Below are 21,199 nucleotides of genomic sequence, written 5' to 3'. Positions count from 1 at the left end.
AGACAAGGACACAAACAGCTATGATGTAGAATGTAGTTCTCATAAGAAAGGTAAAACGCCTCAAGGATTAAAAAAAAAAAAAAAACAGGAATGTTAGGATGTAGGGGGAATAAAAGACCTATGATGCAGACATTAAAAGGTCAGTTGATAAACTTGGATGTAGACTTTTAGAAAGAGGTCATTAAGCAGGAAGGCCACGAGACAATGACGAGGTTTAATTCAGAGAGACAAATTTTAAATGCGTGGTGATAGACCTAATAAAATATGCTCCAACGTTACAGAGAGGGAAAAAAAAAAGATGGAATAAAGTGCACCTGACAAATACAAATCATAGTAGGATTTCAACACAGTCTAGCACTGAACAGTCAATCAATCCAAGTCGACAAAGACAAAGTGAAAGTTTATTTATTTATATAATTTCAAGTTCAAGCTTAGAGCCACCTACGATCTCACCAGCCACAAAACCAGAGTAGCAAACACCCCAAGACAGACCTGGGAAAAACAGAACCTACACAGAGAAAAGGATATGAAAAACCCAGTTGTCCAACCCCAATCCAACCTCATTAATGCCACACGTTTGCCAAGTTCTAACCCCTCTTTCATACTTGGTAAAACGAAGGCACCCTCCCCTAATCACCCATCATCCTGGACTCAAACCTCAGGCCTCAAAATCATCCACAGCTCAGACCCTACGTAGTTACTGTCCCTACCACCAAGCACCCAAGCACTTCAGCAGGTTCCCACAGACCCACAACCAGAATCCTAAACAGACGGCAGATCGTATGTCTCCACCCACCTCCTCACCAGAGCATCAGTGAGAGGTGATCGCATGGCTTCTACCTGTGGATATTTGATGACAGCAAGTTCTCCATTCAAGTGGCAGTCTGTTCTGTGAATGAACTGCTCTAATGGTGGGGAGATGGCTTTTTTTTTCTCTGTAGCACCAAAATCAGCCTCTCCAGAATGACTTTTACCATTGGTTCTAAACCTCTGACTCCAGACCATCTTAAAGGAAAGAGAGGCAGAGGGAGAAATAGGAGAGAATGAGAGAGAAGTTACAAATAACCTCAGATTCAGCAACAGAGCTACCATATTTCAGTCCTTTAGATGAGACAAACAATTCTCTAACAACCACCCTGGGTCTCTAATGAAACAAAGCAATGGACAAGGAAATTATAAAGTAATGGAAATTGACTGTATTCCAATAAAAAAATTTTTTTTTAATTTTTAAAAAGTAATGGAAAACCCAACATATGAGCGTAGAGGTTGGGAAGGGAATGCACTATCCTGGGCAAAACTTTCTTTGATTCATATCCCACATGTTTTACTCTCCTGGCCACCAGCTCCCTCCATTTCCTCACTTGATCTCACAGTGGGCTCCAGCCCAGACTGGAAAGAGGGGGACACAAGAAAACTAGACAGATGGAGAGAAAGGTGGGCTTGGAGGTAAAAAGTGCTATTTCAATGGATATCCCAGAATATGGAACTCTTGCCTCAAGCTTCTGGGGACATGCTCTACAGCACTAAAATATTTTTTTAGGCCATTCCTACTAAAATCCACATGAGACATACAGGGTCCCAGTGGAACCCTAAGTGTGGTCAAACGAGGACATTATCTGGGGACAGATACCTACAACAGTCTCAAGGGTGTGGGCTTAATGATGCTTGAGTCTTTCTGCGCGGCTGCCTCCTCCCTACCTACCCACTCCTAAAAGTAACATAAAAAGGTAAAAGTCCTACCAGCCCATCTTTGGAGAATTTCTAGAGCCCTTCTTGCCCTTGGGGACCCAACATCCACACCTGCGTACAGGGTGGGGGCTGCAAAGTTCTTCTAATTAAGGCAGCGTAAAGTACGCCTGGCAGTCCCCTGGGATCTTTTTCAAGAAGTGAAACCTCCTGGTACAGCAGAAACTTTTTTGTATATCCTCTGGCTCTGATAAGTGTGATTAAACCAAAGTAATTGGGGCGAAGCCCAAGGTAGCAGAAGCCACTGATTTCCTGTCACCTGGTATCTGTCAGAGATCCCAGGCCTGGACCATCTCACTCACTCGCTGTGTGCTTGAGAAAGTAGCTGTCGAACTGAACTCAGCAGCAAGCATCCGAATCCTCCCTTGAGCCCTAAAGCCTTGGAGACTCAGGTAAGGAATCAATCAACTTGCTTTGTTTAAGTGACCAGAAGGGATGGATAAGGCATGGGATGATTTTGGAGACTGGAGACTGTTGGATTTAATTCTAGGGCTTCCTTGGTTAGGTTTTCTGAGAGTGTCATCATTTGAGGAGGGGCAATACCGAGGCTTGCTGCCCACCTACTACCTTAACCTTAATCTCTCTCTCTCTCAAGAATGACTCTGGCCAGTCAACTGCGAGTCATTCTACAAAAGTAGTCGATTGCATCATGTCCATTAAAGCATAGTGACTAACTTGCTGGGCTCAAACCTGAGCTCTACTATTTATTTACAAGCCATATAACCTCAGGCAAGTTACTAAACTTCTCTGTTCTTCAGTTTCCTCATCTATAAAATGGGGGCAGGAGTAATTAATACCCACTGCGTTATGATGATTAAATGAGCTCAAAACCTGAAGCTCTTAGAACCGTCTGGTACCAAGTAAGAAAATAATCAGTCATGGCTCTAATGAAAATAACTCCATTCCTCTAGCTTTAAATGCTTTTGTCTCCAAAGATATCCCACTAAATGTGAATATCCCTGGATGGTGTTAAGCTTCTCAGGTAGAGCTGATGGCCAGGTGAAGGGTTCCTCTGGCAGGTGATTACAGATTGGAGCAAAAGCTCAAGTTCAGGGAAAGCTGAACTTCAGCAGTGATTGAGGAATCTGATCTAGCAGCCTTGGGAGGATGGATTAGAAAAGAGAAAGATGGAAGGTAGAAAAGCAAGATTTTTGTGCTAAACCAGGAGAAGAAATGAAAGGAGAGGAAATGAGAATCAAACTCATGGAGGGGGGGCAGTGCTGGGAGGGAGCACTGGAAGTAGAAAAAAAGTCCACGTGCAAAACAAGAGACTTTAAGGAGGTTGAAAGGGCATGACTTGGCCATTGACCCACCATGGGAGGTAAAGGAGCTGGAGAGGAACATGGCTCCAACGTTTTCAACCTGGGTGACGGGGAAGCAGAAATGAAACGATCTGAGGGATGCTGCCTGGCTTCTCAGCCCAGTCCTTGAAGCAAGCAGTTTCAACTGAGTGGCTCTGGCAGAAACTAGCTGCCAAGTGCGAAGGAGGGAGTGGGTGGTGAGGAAGTGGAGGAAGCGAGTGGAACGACACGCTTTTAAAAAGCTAGGGGTACAGGGCTGGGGAGACTGGGCAGTGGCCGGGGGACGGCGCTAGATTAAAGGCATGCGGCTTTGGGATTGGGGGACACTGCGGCGCGTTTTAATCCTAAAAAGGGTCCAGTAATAACAATTATTCTTTGAGCGGTTAATAGTTTATCAATTGCAAATGATCTCATGTTTTCAAAACAAGACTTTGAATAGAGATTGAGAGATCGGATCACAGAAGTTGCAAGGGACAGAGCTGGGACTAGCTTTTTCTGCTACACACCACCCTGAACAGAATGAGAGACTGAAAGATGCCAGACTGATTTCTCTGAAGGACTAACGTCTTGGTGGAAGGAGAGGGGCTGAGAAGCAAGTAAGGAAGGAAAGGAAGTAAGAACATTCTTCCTCAGAGATAAGCGCCCAGGAGGCCACAAAGGATAAAAATGCAAAACTATTTTGAGTGGCAAAGGAGGAAGTTGAGGTAACAAAAGCTAGGCAGCTTTGAACTTCACAGTAAATGATGGAATTATTGGACCTAAAAGCCATTATTCAAACCAAAACCCATAAAGACTGTGAGATCTTCTTCAGTGGATGGATGCAGAAACAGGGGTGCCTTTTAAAAATCAGAAAAGATTTGCAGAAATTGATATAATAAAATAGGGCCACGTCTGATACACTGAGTCCTCATTTTAATACAATTTAGTGAAAATAGAACCCTATTATTACCACATTTTGACCAACGTGGTCGGTAACCACTACTAGTGTACCAACGAGTCTTTGAGCACAATTGTTCACTGAACAACACACAGTTGAAACAAACAGTCATTGTTAACAATTAAGGGAAAAAACATGTAGGCTAAGGCTGCAGGAATCTACAATATCTGTAAGAGTGTATGGTCTAGTTTTATGTTCCCATAGAACAAAATCTTTCATTCCTCAGTTAGTCTACAATGACCTGGCATAAAAACATGTATATATTTCAGAGAGATTATTTCCATAAAACATAAAGCAGCATATAGAAACAAGTATATTTATGTTTATGAACTATTTTACAGTAATATGTGTTGAAGGCTTTGTAGAAATATAGCTGTCATGGTGAGACATCGTTTTAAGAGAAATAAAATACTCCCCTCCAAAGGTCATTACTGCCATTAGCCGTTGTAGACACAGATCAGGCAGGACTTGTTTACGTAAAAGGTTTATCCCACCGATCACACAGACATAGCCTTAGGCAGTTGAAAAATAAAGAAAAATTAAAATAATGGTAGTCCAATCATCTCCTTCTGTCCAATGGATGACTTTTGATCTTTAAGTTGTCCTCATTAAAACGAGCCCTCCAGACAGGAGTGTGGTGACTCCAAGCTCATTGCATACATATTCTGGAAAAATTAATTAACCCTTCAGAACCTCCATTTTCACATCTAAAAAAACACAAAATGCCCACTTAGTAAGGAAGGTGTTGGGGGAGTTGGAACTAGATACACAATAGCCCAGTAAACAACTTCAACTCTGTGGTTCAGCCCGTGGTGTAGCAGGAAGACCACCAGCCTCAGAGCCTTGGTGGCTGCTTTCTGGTTTGGCTCCATCTATAGGTGCAAGGTCTTCACCAAGGCAATGTCCCAGCCCCAGGCCACAGCTTCCTCATTTGTCAAATGAGCAAATGGTTTCTGAGGTTCTGATTAGCCTTAAAAACTCTGCCTGGAGACCAGAATCAGTCTGTAAACTCCTTAGTGGTCGATATTCATACATTCCCTTGTGCTGGTGGTCTTGTGGGGTGGATTGTGGTACAAAGCAGATCCCTAAGACCACATGACATCTGGTAATCTAGAGCTGGGACAGAAACAAGTGTGGAGCACCCCAAGTCTCCTGTCTTCCCCTTCAGCCATGGCCCAGACAGGTATTCTGTTTTCAGCTGATTTACAGTCATCCACTTAGCACATCTGTTTGAAGGAGAAGGAAGAGATTCATAAGTGAAAGGCGGAAGTCCTATTCCCCACGGAGGACAAAGCAGCCTGGTACCATCGATACCCTGTTGGCTAGGCCTGAGTCCTCACTTTAAATCTCTGATGGTTATGTCACTTTGAACAGGTTACCTAACTTCTCTGTGCCCTTGTTACCCTTTCTACAAAATAGGGGCAGTGATTCATCCCTTGTCTACACTGTGAGGCTCAGATGAGATTCTAGGTGTGAAATGCCTTTGTTACTAGAAAGTGGGTACAGATGTGAGGCCTGGGAGACGCCCACGCACCTGTCCTACGGCAAGCCTGCAGGTGCCCGCCTCTGCGTGGCTTTAAAGATAAGCAAGCTGGACAGACAGCCTTGGCCTCCAAGGCCCCTTACATGACTTACAGTCAATAAAGACAAGGCCAAAGATGTGTCCCTCAAGAGAGATTTCCAGGGAGGGCCCAGGAAAGACCCAATAGGATTCATGTAAGTAACTGACATAAAGAAATGAATACCAAAGGGGATGACAAGATGAAGAGGGCTGAACAGTCCTAAAGTGTCAGAGCTGGAGAGGGACGTTTCTCTCCAGAAACATGTAGACAAAGAATTCTACGAACAAACAGCATTTACTACTTTCTCCCTGCGTACTAGGTACTTTCACATGTGTTAACGAACTTATTTCTCACAACATGTCTGTGAAAGGGGTATTGTTCTCATTTTTCAGATAAAAAATAGAAATTAGTGCTCATAAGGGTAATAATATTAAGAACTAGAACAGCAACAAAAGCAGCTAATAATTATTGAGACACGAGTGCTATATATACATTTACTTCTTTGATAATATTTATGAAGACACTACTAAATCCAGGCATAATTTTAAATATTGAGTAAGAGAGAACACAAGATCTCTGCTTTGATGGAATTTATATTCTAGTGGGGAGAAACAGACAAGAAACAAGAAAACACATAAGGTAATTCCTCAAACTGATAAGGCCATGAAGCAAATAAAATGGGGTGTGGTGAGATGCACTGTGCACTAGGGGTTCAGGGAAGGCTTCTCTGAGAAGCTGACATCTGAGCTAGCCACGCCCCCAACAATGAAAAGACACCAGCCATGCACACACCACCAGCCCATTTAAGTCTTACAGCAACCCTATGAGATGAGAATGATTACTATCCCCATTTTATGGCTGAAGAACTTGAGACCCAGAGAATTTAAGAAACTTGCCCAAAGTTTCACAGCAAATAGAAGAATCATGACTTGAACCTAGGCACTCTGACTCAGGAAGCTATAGTCTTACACAGAAACTTAGAGAGCCTCCTTGACATGATTTACTCAAGGTCGCAGAGTTAGAGGTACGGGAAGACTGAATCAGGCCCTCTTCATTCCAAGGATGGCTCCCCATCATACTCCATCATGATGCATCTGGTCCATCACAATGGACAAAAGCAGATAAGCAAAAGGACAAGGACAAGTCAACACAAAGTACATTTTCCAATATGAAAGCGGAAGAAAAGCATCCAAGGATGACAGACACACAGAACATACAGATATACGAGCATGATATTCTCTATGAAGAGAAAACATGTCCCAAACATGGTTGCCCAGAATAATGGCAGGGATCCCTGAGCCCGTCCATCCTTGTCTGAGACGCCCCCTCTGGACACTGTCTTGGGACATGGCAGTAGGGCTTGCCTCAGATCCAAAGCTGCCAGGAAGAGGCCATGCCTCCCATCAGTGACACCCACGGAGAGAAGACAGAGGGAAGTATTCAGATGCATGACACAAGACAAAAGGCTGCCAAAAATCCTGTTCTCTCTCTGCTCACTTAATTTTTTGCTCTATTTGTAGGAGTCTGGAGGGTGAAATGACGACACCCAGAAATTCGATGACTGGGGCTGTCCCAGCAGATCCCATGAAAGGTCCTATTTCCATGTATCCTGTCCAAAGACGGATTCCCAGGAGGGTGCCTTCAATGGTGGGCCCCACCCAAGGCTTCTTCTTGAGGGAATCTAAGGCTCTCGGGGTAAGTCGGTTGCCCTTCATTCCACACCCCAGGGATTCTCTGGCCTATAGAAGCAGATGCTGTAGGCCAGGTACAGAGTTCAAGCCGACCTGAGGGTACTTGATCCAGCCTGAGGTGTTCTTTCTGTCTGACACAGTGGGCAAAATCAGAGGTGTAAAGAGAAATTACCATGGTGATTTTATGCCCCTTAATTTTGAGGCTTGCAGAGTTAGGGGTCTCCCATCCCAGTTCATTACCCAGTTCAACATCCGAGGCATAACTGCCTTGGAAATGCCTCAGGTGGTGGGGAAAATGGATCCGAACCAGACAAGGGTCTTGATACCTTCATCGCTTGCTTTTGGGCATCTTACGCAGCCCCACTCAGCTCAGGAGCTAGGGCTTCCAGCTTCGTCTCTGTTTTCTGACTGGTGATTTCAGTTCATCCATCAGTGCCCCTGTTCCCTCCCCAGGCTGTCCAGATTATGAATGGGCTCTTCCACATTGCCATAGGCGGCTTCCTGTTGATCCACATGGAGGTCTACGTACCGATCTGTGTAATTCTGTGGTACCCTTTCTGGGGAGGCATTATGGTGAGTAAAAACTAACAACCATTTGGGGAGTGATGCAGACAAAAACATTAAAAAGCTCCACAGGAATATACTTGATGATTTCCGTGTAGAAGAAAACATAGGAAGGAAGTAGGTTATCTGGTTGAAGGAATTTAGCAGAAATAGAGGTTGACTAAATAGAGCATGAGTCCCACAGTTGAGTGGGCATGCTTGATGGGAATTCAGAGAAAGCTGCCCTACATGGATCTCCACAGGGAAGGAAGACTGCCCAAAGCAGGACCTCTCCAAGTCAATGGCGGGGGCTAAGGCGGGGTGGGGGTGTGGGTACTAGACATTTGGACTGTAGAAGAGCATGATATTTCAGAAAGCAAAGAGGAGCAGGAACACCCCACTTCCTTCTGCCTGGCCCTTCTTCCCTACAGTTCTCTTTAGTTACTGTCCACGTGGTGAAATCAGTCTCAACCCAAATAAATCTCCTCTCACTTATCAGCAGAGCAGTATTCCTTATGTCTGTCTCATGTGCATGTCTTCCAAGCTCGTAGCCCTGTCTGGATGTGGTACAGGGCAGTGATGTTTACATCACCATGACACTTTCATAGTCACTATTATAAACATGAGTCCAGGATTGAAATTTCCAGAACAAGAAGAGATGGATTAGAACATGAGTTTCCTACACTTTACAGCCTGAACAGTGGAAAAGGAAGATGAGACATAATGATCACTTCCTGTGATTATTTTAATAGCATCATATGACATTCAGGCCAAGTATTTCTTCTACTTTGATTCACTCTTTGATCTCCACCAAAGCTATGTAAATCACTGTGAACTCCAAAGAGCAATTCCACAAGTCCACAGATAAAGAAAGAAAGAAAGAAAGAAAGAAAGAAAGGGAAGGAGGGAAGGAAGGAGGGAGGGAGGGAGGGAGGAAAGGAAAGAAGGAAGGAAGGAAGGAAGGAAGGAAGGAAGGAAGGAAGGAAGGAAGGAAGGAGGGAAGGAAGGAAGGAAGGAAGGAAGGAAGGAAGGAAGGAAGGAAGGAAGGGAAACTAAAAATAAAACTTTCAGATTCACAGTGTGAGTACTAATTGGCATGGAAATACCAGTTCTGCCTCTGGTCTTAGTATATTTCTGGTCACAGCTCCCCAGTCAGTTGACTAAAAGGCATGGACTGAATGCGGCTGAATCTGAATAAAGGAGAGATATGGCTGAAAAAGTGAATGAATCCAATAAAAAGGGCTGGATAATTTAGTGAAAGTGGTGAAAGTGTGGATAACTTTTTGACAACCACTTCTCAATGTTTAAAGTGATCTCCCTCTCTGTCTGCCCTCCTCTCTCCCTCCCTGCTGCTCCTCCCATCTCTCCCACCCGCTTCCCCACCCACCACCTTTCTTTTTACAGTTTATCATTTCCGGATCACTCCTGGCAGCGGCGGCGGAGAAAAACTCCAGGGAGAGTTTGGCAAGTGATCGTTATGTCCTTCTTCCCCACACATCAGAGAAAATTATCTATTTTCTCAGTTGAAATCAAGGACCTTGCAGACCTTTGGAATCACAGTAGTACTGAGTTATCTCTTAGTCTGAAAAAGCAAAAGATCTTCTATGATGCTGTTGTTGGCTTTCTTCATTAAAAAAAGAGGGAGGGGGATGAGGTCCACCTGAAATATGTCCATGGAAATAGAATTAAAGGCAGATCAGTAAAGAGCATGCTTATGGTCTTAGGAATGTGAAATGCTCCGTGAGACTAAGATCTCTTTGAAAGCCCTGTCGTTTCTCAGACCAGGATTTAGGAAGACTGTGTAATCAATGTTGTGATTGACTCAAGTCCTAGTTAACCCTGAGCTGTAACCTTGAGCAAGTCAGTCTCCTTCTACGTACCTCTGAGTTTTCCCCCAGAGAATGGAGATGACAGTCCTTGCTATTGTATGCAATTATCCTGAGGGTAAACTGGAGTCACGCATATGAAGGTGCCTCAGAGGCTAGGAAGAGCTAGAGTGTTCTGCTACGTATAAGCCCTTGGGACACAGTCACATCCAGGAAGAACTCCCAATTCTCTGCAGGTCAAGAGCTTACCAGCAAGTTTCCTTCCTCAGCTTTTTTTACACTTACTAAGCTATAACTAATTTAAGTCACTTGCAAAATCAGTGAGGGACTGAGGAGATTAAGATGGCACCTCTCTGGAGGTAGTCTGACAAACTCAATTTGGAGGGGAGGGGGCGCTGTTTATGAAGATCAAGTTGTATTTCTTCTCCAAACACAGCCAGTCCTGAAGACTTGCCACCTGTAGGTCGTACAACCCGGGGTGAAGTATGTGTCTTAAAATAATCATCAATAACCCCGTACCATTATGGTACTTGTCACATATATCTTCCTGTTTCAACCTTGTATCCCTGCAAGGTAGAATGGGCACACAGGCATCCTCTTACCCGTGCTACCCAGAGACATCAGCTCTAATTGTATTTTGAAAGATGTCTGACTGGTGCTGACTGCATCCTATGTCAACAGGGAGCAGGTGTTACTGTTCTCGCTGCAGGCTTTTTCCACTTGATGGTTTGGACCTACAGGGTTCTATCTGCTCTGTCCCTACCTATACCCACAATACCATCCTGATTCACTGTGCTGAGGAACCTTCTTCTCTCTCTCCCTTCTCCCCTCTTATGCAGAAAGATAGAACCTGGTAACTACTTATTTTCATTTACTCAACCATTGGGTACCGAATGCCTAGTAGGATGGTGGCAGTGGCAGAGGCAGAGAAAGCAAGTACGAGGATCACTCATAGAATGCTTTCTTGATAAATTGACTGGATGGTGACGGCATGAAGGAGACAGGGAAGACTGAGAAAGGAACAGGCTTGAGATTTGGAGGTTTTTTCCTTTTTTAATTTTATAGTGACCAAGAGACTAAAAACAACCAAGAGAAGTCTAATTTAGTATGATTTAGGTGTAGTACTTTTTTGAGTCAGGGGAATGGGATCTGAAATTCCATCCTACCTTATATTCTCTAATTATGAATTAAGCCCAATTGATAAAATTTATGTATCTGTTTCAGGTCAAAGGGAAAATCATAATGAACTCGTTGAGTCTCTTTGCTGCGATTTCTGGAGTAATTTTTTTGATCATGGACATATTTAATATCACAATTTCCCATTTTTTTAAAATGAAGACTTTGAATTTTATTAAAGTTCCCACGCCATACATTAACATACACGACTGTGAACCAGCTAACCCCACTGACAAAAACTCTCTATCTATGAAATATTGTGACAGCATACGATCTGTGTTCTTGGTAAGTGTGAAACTAGATTTATTTTCAGGGAGGAAGTATGGCATTTTTCTTATGACCATAAGCTGTGGATCCAGACTGTCTATGTCTGTTACTTATTGCCTATACAGCTTTGAGCAAGAATTTTAGCCACTCTGTACCTCAGTTTCTTCAACTGTAAAATGGGGAAGGTAACAGTACTTATAAGGCTGTTTTGAGGGACGAGTTAACACATGCAAAGCAGGTAGAATAGTGTTTGGTAGATAGAAAGTGCTACTTTAGTGTTTACTTTAAAATGTACCATTATTATATTATCATTAATGGAATTAATATTCATTATTATTATTGATTAAGATGAATACTGAAGAAGCTAAGTTGTAATGAACATCTTTTGCCTCAAAGACTTTTTTGGTGTAGAGTTTGAAGGGGGAAAAAAATGCATCTCCCAAGTATGGAGAAGTTTCCTTCCCATGATACCACACCACCTAAAGCTGGATACACTTAATCTGGGACTCAGGAATTATTCCTGCCTACATAGAATTGATTTTTCAACTAATTATTACTGCCTTGCTTTCTTTTTTTCGTTTCTTTTTTGTTTTTTGTTTGTTTTTGGTATTACCATTTATTTATTCATATGTGCGTGCGTGTGTGTGTTTATGTGTGTGTGTGTGTGTGTATATGTGTATATATATATATATATATATATGTGTGTGTGTGTGTATATATATATATAAAAAAAACACCTTTATTGTGGTATGATTCCCCTACAGTAAAATACACATATTTCAGATGTACAATTTGATGAATTTTGATAGATGCATACCCCAATGAAACTACCACCACAGTCAAGATAGCTAACATTTCTATTTCTCCCCAAGAGTTGCAAATTTTGAATTCCTGATTTATCCCTCCCCACCCCTTTTATCCCCTGGTAACCATAAGGTTGTTCTCTATGTCAGTGAATCCATTTCTGTTTTGTAGATAAATTCATTTGTGTCTTTTTTTTAGATTACACATATGAGTGATATCGTATGGTACTTTTCTTTCTCTTTTTGACTTACTTCACTTAGAATGATGATCTCCAGGTCATCCATGTTGCTGCAAGTGGCATTATTTTACTCTCTTTTTATGGCCGAGTAGTATTCATCATTGTATATATATACCACATCTTCTTTATCCAGTCATCTGTCGATGGACATTTGGGTTGTTTCCATGTCTTGGCTATTATAAATAGTGCTGCTGTGAACACTGGGGTTCATGTGTCTTTTCAAACTATGTTTTCCTCTGGATATATGCCCAGGAATAGGATTGCTGAATCATAGGGTAAGTTCATTTTTAGTTTTTTAAGGAACTTCTATACTGACCTCCATAGTGGCTGCACTAATTTTTATTCCCCCCAGAAGTGTAGGAGGGTTCCTTTTCACCACACCCTCTCTAGCATTTGTCATTTGTGGCCTTTTTAATGATGGCCATTCTGTCTGGTGTAAGGTGATATCTCATTTGTACTTCTGATTTGCATTTTTCTAACAGTGATGTTGAGCATCTTTTCAGGTACTTGTTGGCCATCTGGATGTCTGCTCTGGAGAGATGTCTCTTTAGGTCTTCTGTCCATTTTTCGATTGGGTTGCTTGCTTTTTTGATATTAAGCTGTAAGAGCTGTTGGAAATTATTAAATAATTTTGGAAATTAGTCCCTTGTCAGCTGCATCATTTGCAAATATTTCCTTCCATTATGTAGGCTGTCTTTTCACTTTTTTGTTGGTATCCTTAGCTGTGCAAAAGCTTTTATGTTTAATTAGATCCCATTTGTTTACTTTTTGCTTTTATTTCCATTACTCTAGGAGCCAGTTTGAAAAAAATAATTCCATGATTTATGTCAAAGGGTGTTCTCCTCTAGGAGTTTTATAGTATCTGGTCTTACATTTAGATCTTTAATTCATTTTGAGTTTATTTTTGTATATCATGTTAGAGAATGTTCTACTTTCAGTCTTTTACATGTAGCTGTCCAGTTTTCCCAGCACCACTTATTGAAGAGACTGTCTTTTCTCCATTGTATATTCTTGCCTCATTTGTCATAGATTAATTGACCACAAGTGCGTGGGTTTATTTCTGGACTTTCCATCCTGTTCCATTGAGCTATGTGTCTGTTTTTGTGCCAGTACCATACTGTTTTGATTACGGTAGCTTTGTAGTATAGTCTGAAGTCAGGGAGCATGATTTCCCCAACTCCACTCTCCTTTTTCAAGACATTTTGGCTATCTGGGGCCTTTTGTGTTTCGATCAAATTTTAACATTTTTTGTTCCAGCTCTGTGAAAAACATCATTGGTAATTTGATAGGGATTGCACTGAATCTGCATATTGCCTTGCATAGTGTGGCCATTTTAACAATATCCATCTCTTCTAATCCAAGAATGCAGTATATCTTTCCATCTGTTTATGTCATGTTCAATTTCTTTCATCAGTGTCTTATGCTTTTCAGAGTACAGGTCCTTTGCCTCTTGGGTACGTTTAATCCTAGGTATTTTATTCTTTTTGGTGCGATGGTAAATGGGATTGTTTCCTTAATTTCTTTTTCTGCTATGTCATTGTTAGTATATAGAAATGCAACTGACTTCTATATATTAATCTTATATCTTGCAACTTTACCAAATTCATTGATGAGCTCTAGTAGTTTTCTGGTTGCTTCTTTAGGGTTTTCTATATATAAGTATCATATGATCTGTGAACAGTGGCAGTTTTATTTCTTCTATTCTGATTTGGATTCCCTTTATTTCTTTTTCTTCTCTGATTGCTATGGCTAGGACTTCCAAAACTGTTGAATACAAGTGTCAAGAGTGGGCATCCTTGTCTTGTTCCTGATCTTAGAGGGAATGCTTTCAGCTTTTCACCATTAGTATGATGTTAGCTGTGGGTCTGTCATATATGGCCTTTATTATGTTGAGTTATGTTCCCTCTATGCCCACTTTCTGGAGAGTTACAATATATGGATGTTGAATTTTATCAAAAGCTTTTTCTGTATCTATTGAGATGATCATATGGTTTCTGTTCTTCAATTTGTTCATGTGGTGTATCACACTGATTGATTTGAAAATATTGAAGAATCCTTGCATCCCTGGGTTAAATCCCACTTGATCATGGTGTATGATCTTTTTAATTCATTGTTGGAGTCAATTTGCTAGTATTTTGTTGAGAATTTTTGCATCTATATTCATAAGTGATATTGGCCTGTAATTTTTTTTTCATGATATCTTTGTCAGGGTGATGGTGGCTTCATAGAATGAGTTCAGAAGTATTCTTTCCTCTGCAATTTTTTAGAATAGTTTCCGAAGGATAGGTGTTAACTCTTCTCTAAATGTTTGGTAGAATTCACCTGTGAAGCCATCTGATCCTGAACTTTTGTTTGTTGGGTGATTTTTAACTACTGATTCAATTTCAGTACTGGTAACTGGTCTATTCATATTTTCTATTTCTTCCTTATTCAGTCTTGGCAAATTGTACCTTTCTAAGAAATTGTCCATTTCTTCTAGGTTGTCCTTTTGTTGGTGTACAGTTGCTCATAGTAGCCTCTTACGATCCCTTGCATTTCTGTGGTGTTGGTTGTGACTTCTCTTTCATTTCTGATTTTATTAATTTGGGCCCTCTCCCTTTTATTCTTGATGAGTCTGAGTAAAAGGTTTATCAATTTTGTTTATCATTTCAAAGAACAAGCTTTTGTTTCATTGATCTTTTCTATTGCTTTTTTAGTCTCTATTTCATTTATTTCAAGTCTTTATGATTTCTTTTCTTCTACTAACGTTGGGTTTTGTTTGTTCTTCTTTCTCCAGCTACTTTACGTGTAAGATTAAGTGTTTATTTGAGGTTTCTCTTGTTTTCTGAGGTAGGTTTGTATCACTATAAACTTCCCTCTTAGAACTACTTTTGCTGTGTCCCAGAGGTTTTAGATCATTGTGTTTTCGTTTTCATTTGTCTCAAAGAATTTTTTGATTTCCTCTTTGATTTCTTCAGTGATCTACTGGTTGTTTAGTAGGATATTGTTTAGCCTCCACGTGTTTGCAGTTTTTTTCTTGCAGTTGATTTCTAACCTCATAGCATTGTGGTCAGAAAAGATGCTTGGTGTGACTTCAATTTTCTTAAATTTACTGAGGCTTGCTTTGTGGGCCAACATGTGATTAACTCTGGAGAATGTACCATGTGCACTTAAGAATGTGTATTCTGTTGATTTCTGATGGAATACTCTACAGATGTCAATTAAGTCCATCTGGCCTAAGTATCATTTAGGGTCTGTATTTCCTCATTGACTTTCTGTCTGGATGATCTGTCCATTGATATAAATGGGTGTTAAGGTCCCCACTATTATTGTGTTATTGTTGATCTCTCCTTTTATGTTTGTTAACAACTGCCTTATATATTAAGGAGCTCCTACGTTGGGTGCATATATATTTACAATTGTTATATCTTCTTCTTGGATTGATCCCTTGAGCATTATGTAGTGTCCTTCTTTGTTTCTTATAACAGTCTTTAAGCATCTATTTTGTCTGATATAAGTGTTGCTATTCCAGCTTTCTTTTGGTTTCTGTTTGCATGGAGTAGTTTTTTCCATCCATGCACCTGCAGTCTGCATGTGTGTCTAACTCTGAAGTGGGTGTCTTATAGACAGCACATATATGGGTCTTGTTTTTGTATCCATTCAGCCAGTCATATCTTTTGGTTGGAGCATTTAATCCATTTACATTTAAGGTAATTATCGATACGTATGTTCTTATTGCCATTTTGTTAACTGTTTTTGGTTTGTTCTGTAGGTCTTTTTTCTCTCTTTCTTCTTTTTGTTCTCTTTTCTTATGGTTTGATGACCAGAGAAGTTCCTTTAACATTTGTTGTAAAGCTGGTTTGGTGGTACTAAATTCTTTTAGGTTTTGCTTATTTGTGAAGTTTTTGATTTCTCCATCAAATCTGAACAAGAGCATTGCTGGATAGAGTTTTCTTGGTTTTTTCCAAGAAAGTTTTTCCCTTTCACCACTTTAAATCGTGCCACTCCCTTCTAGCCTGTAGAGTTTCTGCTGAGAAATCAGCTGATAACCTTATGGGAGTTCCCTTGTATGTTATTTGTTGCTTTTCTCTTGCTGACTTTAATATTTTCTCCTTATCCTTAATTTTTGTCAGTTTGATTACTATGTGCCTTGGCGTGTTCCTCTTTGGGTTAAAGAGGAACTGTGTGGAACTCTGTGCTTCCTGGACTTGGGTACTGTTTCATTTCCCAAGTTAGGGAAGTTGTTAGCTATTATCTCTTCAAATATTTTCTCAGGTCCTTCCTCTCCCTCTTCTCTTTCTGGGACCCCTGTAATGCAAATATTAGTGTGCTTCATGCTATCCCAGAGTTCTTTTAAACTATCTTCATTTCCTTTCATTCTTTTTTCTTTTTTCTGTTCTGCAGTGGTGACTTCCACTAATCTGTCTTCTAGCTCATTGATCCATTCTTCAGCCTCATTTAGTCTATTCTTGGTTCCTTCTAGTGTGTTTTTCATTTCAGTAATTGTATTCTTCAGCTCTGTTTGGGTATTTTTATATTTTCTAATCCTTTGCTAAAAACTTCACTCTGTGCGTCTATACTCCTCCTGAGTTCTCTGAAACTCTTCGCCATATTTACTCTAAACTCTTTCTCAGATAGATTGCCTGTCTCCCCATCACTTATTTCTTCTGGGATTTTATCTTGTGCCTTGGCCTGAAAGATATTCTTCTGCTGCCTCATACTGTCTCTCTTTCTATCTGTATTTTTAGGTAGGTTAGTTACACTTCTTGACCTTGGAGATGTGGCCCTCTGTGGGAGATGTTCTATGCATCCCAGCAGTATACTCCTCTCTTGTCACCCAAGGGCCAGGGTCCAGCCAGTCCCGGGTGAAGTCTGGCCTGTATTTGCAGATTCCTTCCACAAGCTTTGGGATTGTAGTTTCCTTATTTCTGGTGTCTGCCCCCTGGTGGATGAGGCTAGACTAGAGGCTTGTGCAGGTTTCCTGGCAGGAGGAGTCAGTGCCTGCCCACTGCTCAGTGGAGCTTGGTCCTGGCCCTCTAGTGGGTAAGTCTGTGTCTAGGGGTGTGTCTAGAGGTGACTGTGGTTCAGGAAGTCTTCTGATGGGTGGGACTGTGTTCCCACCCAGTATGTTGCTTGGTCTGAGACTTCCCAGAACTTAAGCCTACAGGCTGTTGGGTGGGGCTAAGGCTTGGTGCTAATGACCCAAGCAGCCTCCAGGAAAGCTCATGTAGATGAACACTCCAGGAATGTCTTTTCCCCCACCAGCTTTTATCTCCCCAGGGTGAGCCACAGCTGCCCCCTACCTCCCCAGGAGACCTTCCAAAACCAGCAGGAAGGTCTGGCCCAGGTTCCGATAAAGTCACTGCCTCTGCCTTTGGACCTGGCATGCACAAAATTTTGTTTGCACTTCCCAAAAGAGTGAAATCTCTGTTTCTTCCAGTCCTGGGAGTTAAGCCCCATTGGCCTTCAAAATCAGATGTTCTGGAGTCTTCTTCTCCCGGTGCTAGAACCCCAGGCTGGGGAGCCTGACGTGGGGCTCTGAACTCTCATTCTTGTGGAAGGGCCTCTGTAACTTAATTATTCTTCAGCTTGTGGTTGCCCTCTTGGAGGGGATGGGGACCAATTATATCATGAGTACGCCCCTCCTACTGTCCTGCTGAGCTTCCCTCTTTATGTTTCCACTTGAAGAGGATCTTCGTTGCTAGTCCCAGTCTTTTTTTTTTTTTTTTTTTTTGATGGTTATTTAGCAGTCAGTTATGGTTTTGTTGTAGGCATGAGGATAGGCAAGCTCGTGGTCCTACTACTCCACCATCTTGACTGGAAGTCCCATTATTCCCTTACTTTCTGTCAGCAACATGATTAACTATCTGTTGTGTGACAGGAGTTGTGCTAAGGGTTAGGGTTATACAAATACTAGTAGTTTCTATAGTTAGTCATTACTCCCCTCAAGAATTAATCTTTTATTCATTTAATTTTAGTCAACAGTCATTTACTGACTACCAACCATATTCTTACATTTTCATTATTACATTTTCACCCTCATTTTACTGTTCTTCAGGGCATTTTTGCATTGTTGCTGATCTTTGCTTTATGCCAGAAACTTGTGACAGCTGGCATTGTTGAGACTGAATGGAAAAAAATGTGCTCCAGACGCAAAGCTGTAAGTAGAATATAGTTCACAACCCTCCTCTAGGAAAATCACACCTACAAAGGATCATTTATGGAGAATGTAATCTGATGAGACTTTGGGACTGGGAGCGTCATGGAAAAAAATGACCCTGGGGGGCAGAAAATACCAATAATGAGGGAAAATGAAATAAGTTTAAAGGGTGGACAGAGGATCCAGTTCTATGGTATGTGCATCATCTTAATAACCCTGAGTTCTGTTTGACTTCCATCATCCACCTTGATTTCAGGATTCCATACTTAATGTATAAATGCATGGCTCAAGGTCAAAGACTGATTAAGGCCACTAGTTCTCCCACTTCATCCTCAGTATCCCCTTCTCCCCACTCTTTTCATAAAATCCCTCTTCCAAAACAATAAGTTCAAGGTGGTTCCACAATTGGGAGATATGAATATCCCCGTGACAGATCTATTATCAATGGCTTCAGAACCATAGAATGTTGGGTTTGGAACAGAATTTAGAAATCATCATTAATTCCTTCATTTCACAAATGAGGAAAATAGGATTAGAGAGAGAAGATTATTTCCCAAGGTTATCTTGAAGAAAGGCCAATCAAAACTAAAATCTAAATTCCTCCACTATTGCAGTGTTCTTTTCCAAATACTGAATGATCATTCCAGGCAAAGTGTCAGATATCCACTGGACTTGAGAATGAGCCTTGATAAGTGATGTGGTATGGATTTTTGAACAGCTGGGAAATCAATCCTGGGATTTGGAAACATGTAGAAAACAATATAAATAACATAAAAACTAGGAAGTATTTGATATTCGGACAGAGTGTTGAGAAATGTTCCCTTTGATAAAGGTCAAGAAAAATGTATTCAATTTTGTGTTTTAGAATATAGTTCTCCTGTCAGCTGAAGAAAAAAAAGAACAGGCAATTGAAATAAAAGAAGAGGTGGTTGAGCAGCCTGAAATAGCTCCCCAACCAAAGAATGAAGAAGACATTGAAATTATTCCAGTCCAAGAAGAAGAAGAAGAAACAGAAATAAACTTCCCAGAACCTCCCGAAGAGCAGGAATCCTCACCAATAGAAAATGATGGTGCCCCTTAAACTACTTTTCTGTTTTCCGTTTTCCTTTTCTTAAGCATCAGTGTTCACAGCTTCCAGGAGACATAGTTCCCCCCACTTCTGGAGGTACTCTGCCTGCATCCTGCACATCTCTCTCTGGTCTTTACATGGAGTGACCACAGCTCCCTTCTCCCATCCTCATTCAGAGAGTGAATTATATAGGCCATTGTAGCAGATCGTGTCGTCGTGTTTCTTGTTTAGGACAGTTTTCTTACATTAAAAGAAAAGGCTGAATAAGGGCTGCAGAACGTGATTCCTTATTAGCCTTTTCCTTGGGTAAGGTATAGTAGTAGTTGCAGTAGTTGCAGTAGTAGCAGCAATAGTAGGGTTGGTTTGGGTTTTTTTTGTTTTTTGTTTTTTGTTTTTCATTTTTCCCTTTGCAGTATGGAGACTCCACACCAGGCGAAAAAAAAAAAGTGTTCCATGCCATCCCTAAACTGATCTAAACTCCTTCCACATCTACATTTTTTGTGCAGTCTCTTTAGCACCACTGTTTTAAGGAAAGTAAAAAAATAATAATAATGAGGTACAATAAAGAACCTATTCTGACTATGTTTCTATGGGGCTGGCACTGTGGTCTCCACACCCCATCAGTGAAGCTCTAAGGAGCCAGTACTCAGCCTTGTCTTTGTACAAAGAGCACTGGTTTTACATGGACATGACGTCACTCTCTGTCTTAACTTTCCCAAACTCCTGCTCTAGTCTCTTGTCTTGCACTGTCTACCTACTTTCAGCCTTTCATCAAGAGAAGAAAGAATGAAAGAAAAAAATGCCACCATGAGTACCCAAACTGCATATGGTAATCAATACTTGTATTTGTAGAATATTTTCCAGTTCATAAAGTATTTTATCAAATAATTGTGATTGGTCTTCCATGATCAAGGAAAAAAATCCCTATCTCTATTTTACAAATGATTCAAAGAGGCCAAGTAGCTTGTAAATAAGGAAAGGTAATTTGTCAATGGTCACAGCTAGCAATTTTGAGAGCCTTGTTTCATACTCAGATCTTCTTATTCAAATGCTGTCATGTTTGAAATAAACAAATTGCCTATCCAATGCCTGCATAAATCACTAGAGAGCCATGTCAACAGGTTTTATCAAGCACCTACCCCCTGAGTAGCACGAAACAGGTGTTGAGAGAGACATACACAAGAGTCAGAAATCAGGTTTTACCCCTTGGTGATAAAAAGACTTAGACGTTCACAAACTTCAAAGAATCATTCATATATAATTAGCTGTCAGATTATATAATGCAGACACTAAGTGCTACAGGCATTCTGAGAAAGATCATACTTGAAAACAGCATAATTAGTTACAATGCCAAACCGTAGGGAATAGTTACCCTACTTCCCGATTCTTGCTCATATTTAGAGATACTAGTACTTACCTACACCTGGAAAGATGTCACTATAATCTATCAACTACATTTGAGCATTTGCTACATGCTGAGTGCTACCAGACTCTGGCAGGTATATAGACAATGTAATTGCCCCCCTCTGTGATATTTCCACTTTGTTAGGGTCCACCAATGGAAGACAGTTCCTGTGATTAGAAAAAAAAAAAAGGAAGTGGGATATTTTCTGTCTATGTAACATCCTCAAAATGGCTTTAAATGAATAAAACTGTATTTGTGTTCTTGTCAGCAACAGATGATTCCAACATGATATTTCCCCAGTCTTTTTTACTCTTGTAGCATTTTGACTATGGGAGGCTCCTGCAGCCGTAAGCATGTTCACATAACCCCAATCTGGGTTTGAACTGTGAGACATCAGGACACTGACTATTCATGTCAATATATACTCTTACACACCTCCCCAAGGAAAATGTTCATGGAATAGTCATTAAGAACATATTCCTCACTCTCTGTACT

At 40.9% G+C, this 21,199-nt stretch overlaps 1 protein-coding gene across 1 annotated transcript; it reads left to right on the top strand.

Annotated features, from left to right (window-relative positions):
- The first annotated feature begins 1,973 nt into the window (after nt 1–1,973).
- On the top strand, nt 1,974–20,975 carry MS4A1 (membrane spanning 4-domains A1). Its single transcript, XM_010986998.3, has 7 exons — nt 1,974–2,138; nt 7,067–7,241; nt 7,691–7,810; nt 9,185–9,244; nt 10,831–11,067; nt 18,129–18,230; nt 19,096–20,975. Exons 2-7 carry the CDS (start codon nt 7,083–7,085, stop codon nt 19,309–19,311), a joined length of 894 nt encoding a protein of 297 aa, XP_010985300.3. The 5' UTR covers nt 1,974–2,138; nt 7,067–7,082; the 3' UTR covers nt 19,312–20,975.
- The last annotated feature ends 224 nt before the right edge of the window (nt 20,976–21,199 follow it).

Source organism: Camelus dromedarius, chromosome 12 (genome assembly GCF_036321535.1).
Source record: "Camelus dromedarius isolate mCamDro1 chromosome 12, mCamDro1.pat, whole genome shotgun sequence".
Taxonomy (NCBI): Eukaryota; Metazoa; Chordata; class Mammalia; order Artiodactyla; family Camelidae; genus Camelus; species Camelus dromedarius.
Note: the sequence above shows the minus strand (reverse complement) of the source record. Positions and strands in the feature narration are given on the sequence as shown.

Excerpts from the sequence above, each read along its gene's own strand:
- MS4A1 (XM_010986998.3), top strand. The coding sequence starts at position 7,083 with ATGACGACACCCAGAAATTCGATGACTGGGGCTGTCCCAGCAGATCCC. Across the intron at positions 9,245-10,830 it reads AAAACTCCAGGGAGAGTTTG|GTCAAAGGGAAAATCATAAT; the intron begins GCAAGTGATCGT and ends TATCTGTTTCAG. Across the intron at positions 18,231-19,095 it reads TGTGCTCCAGACGCAAAGCT|AATATAGTTCTCCTGTCAGC; the intron begins GTAAGTAGAATA and ends TTTGTGTTTTAG.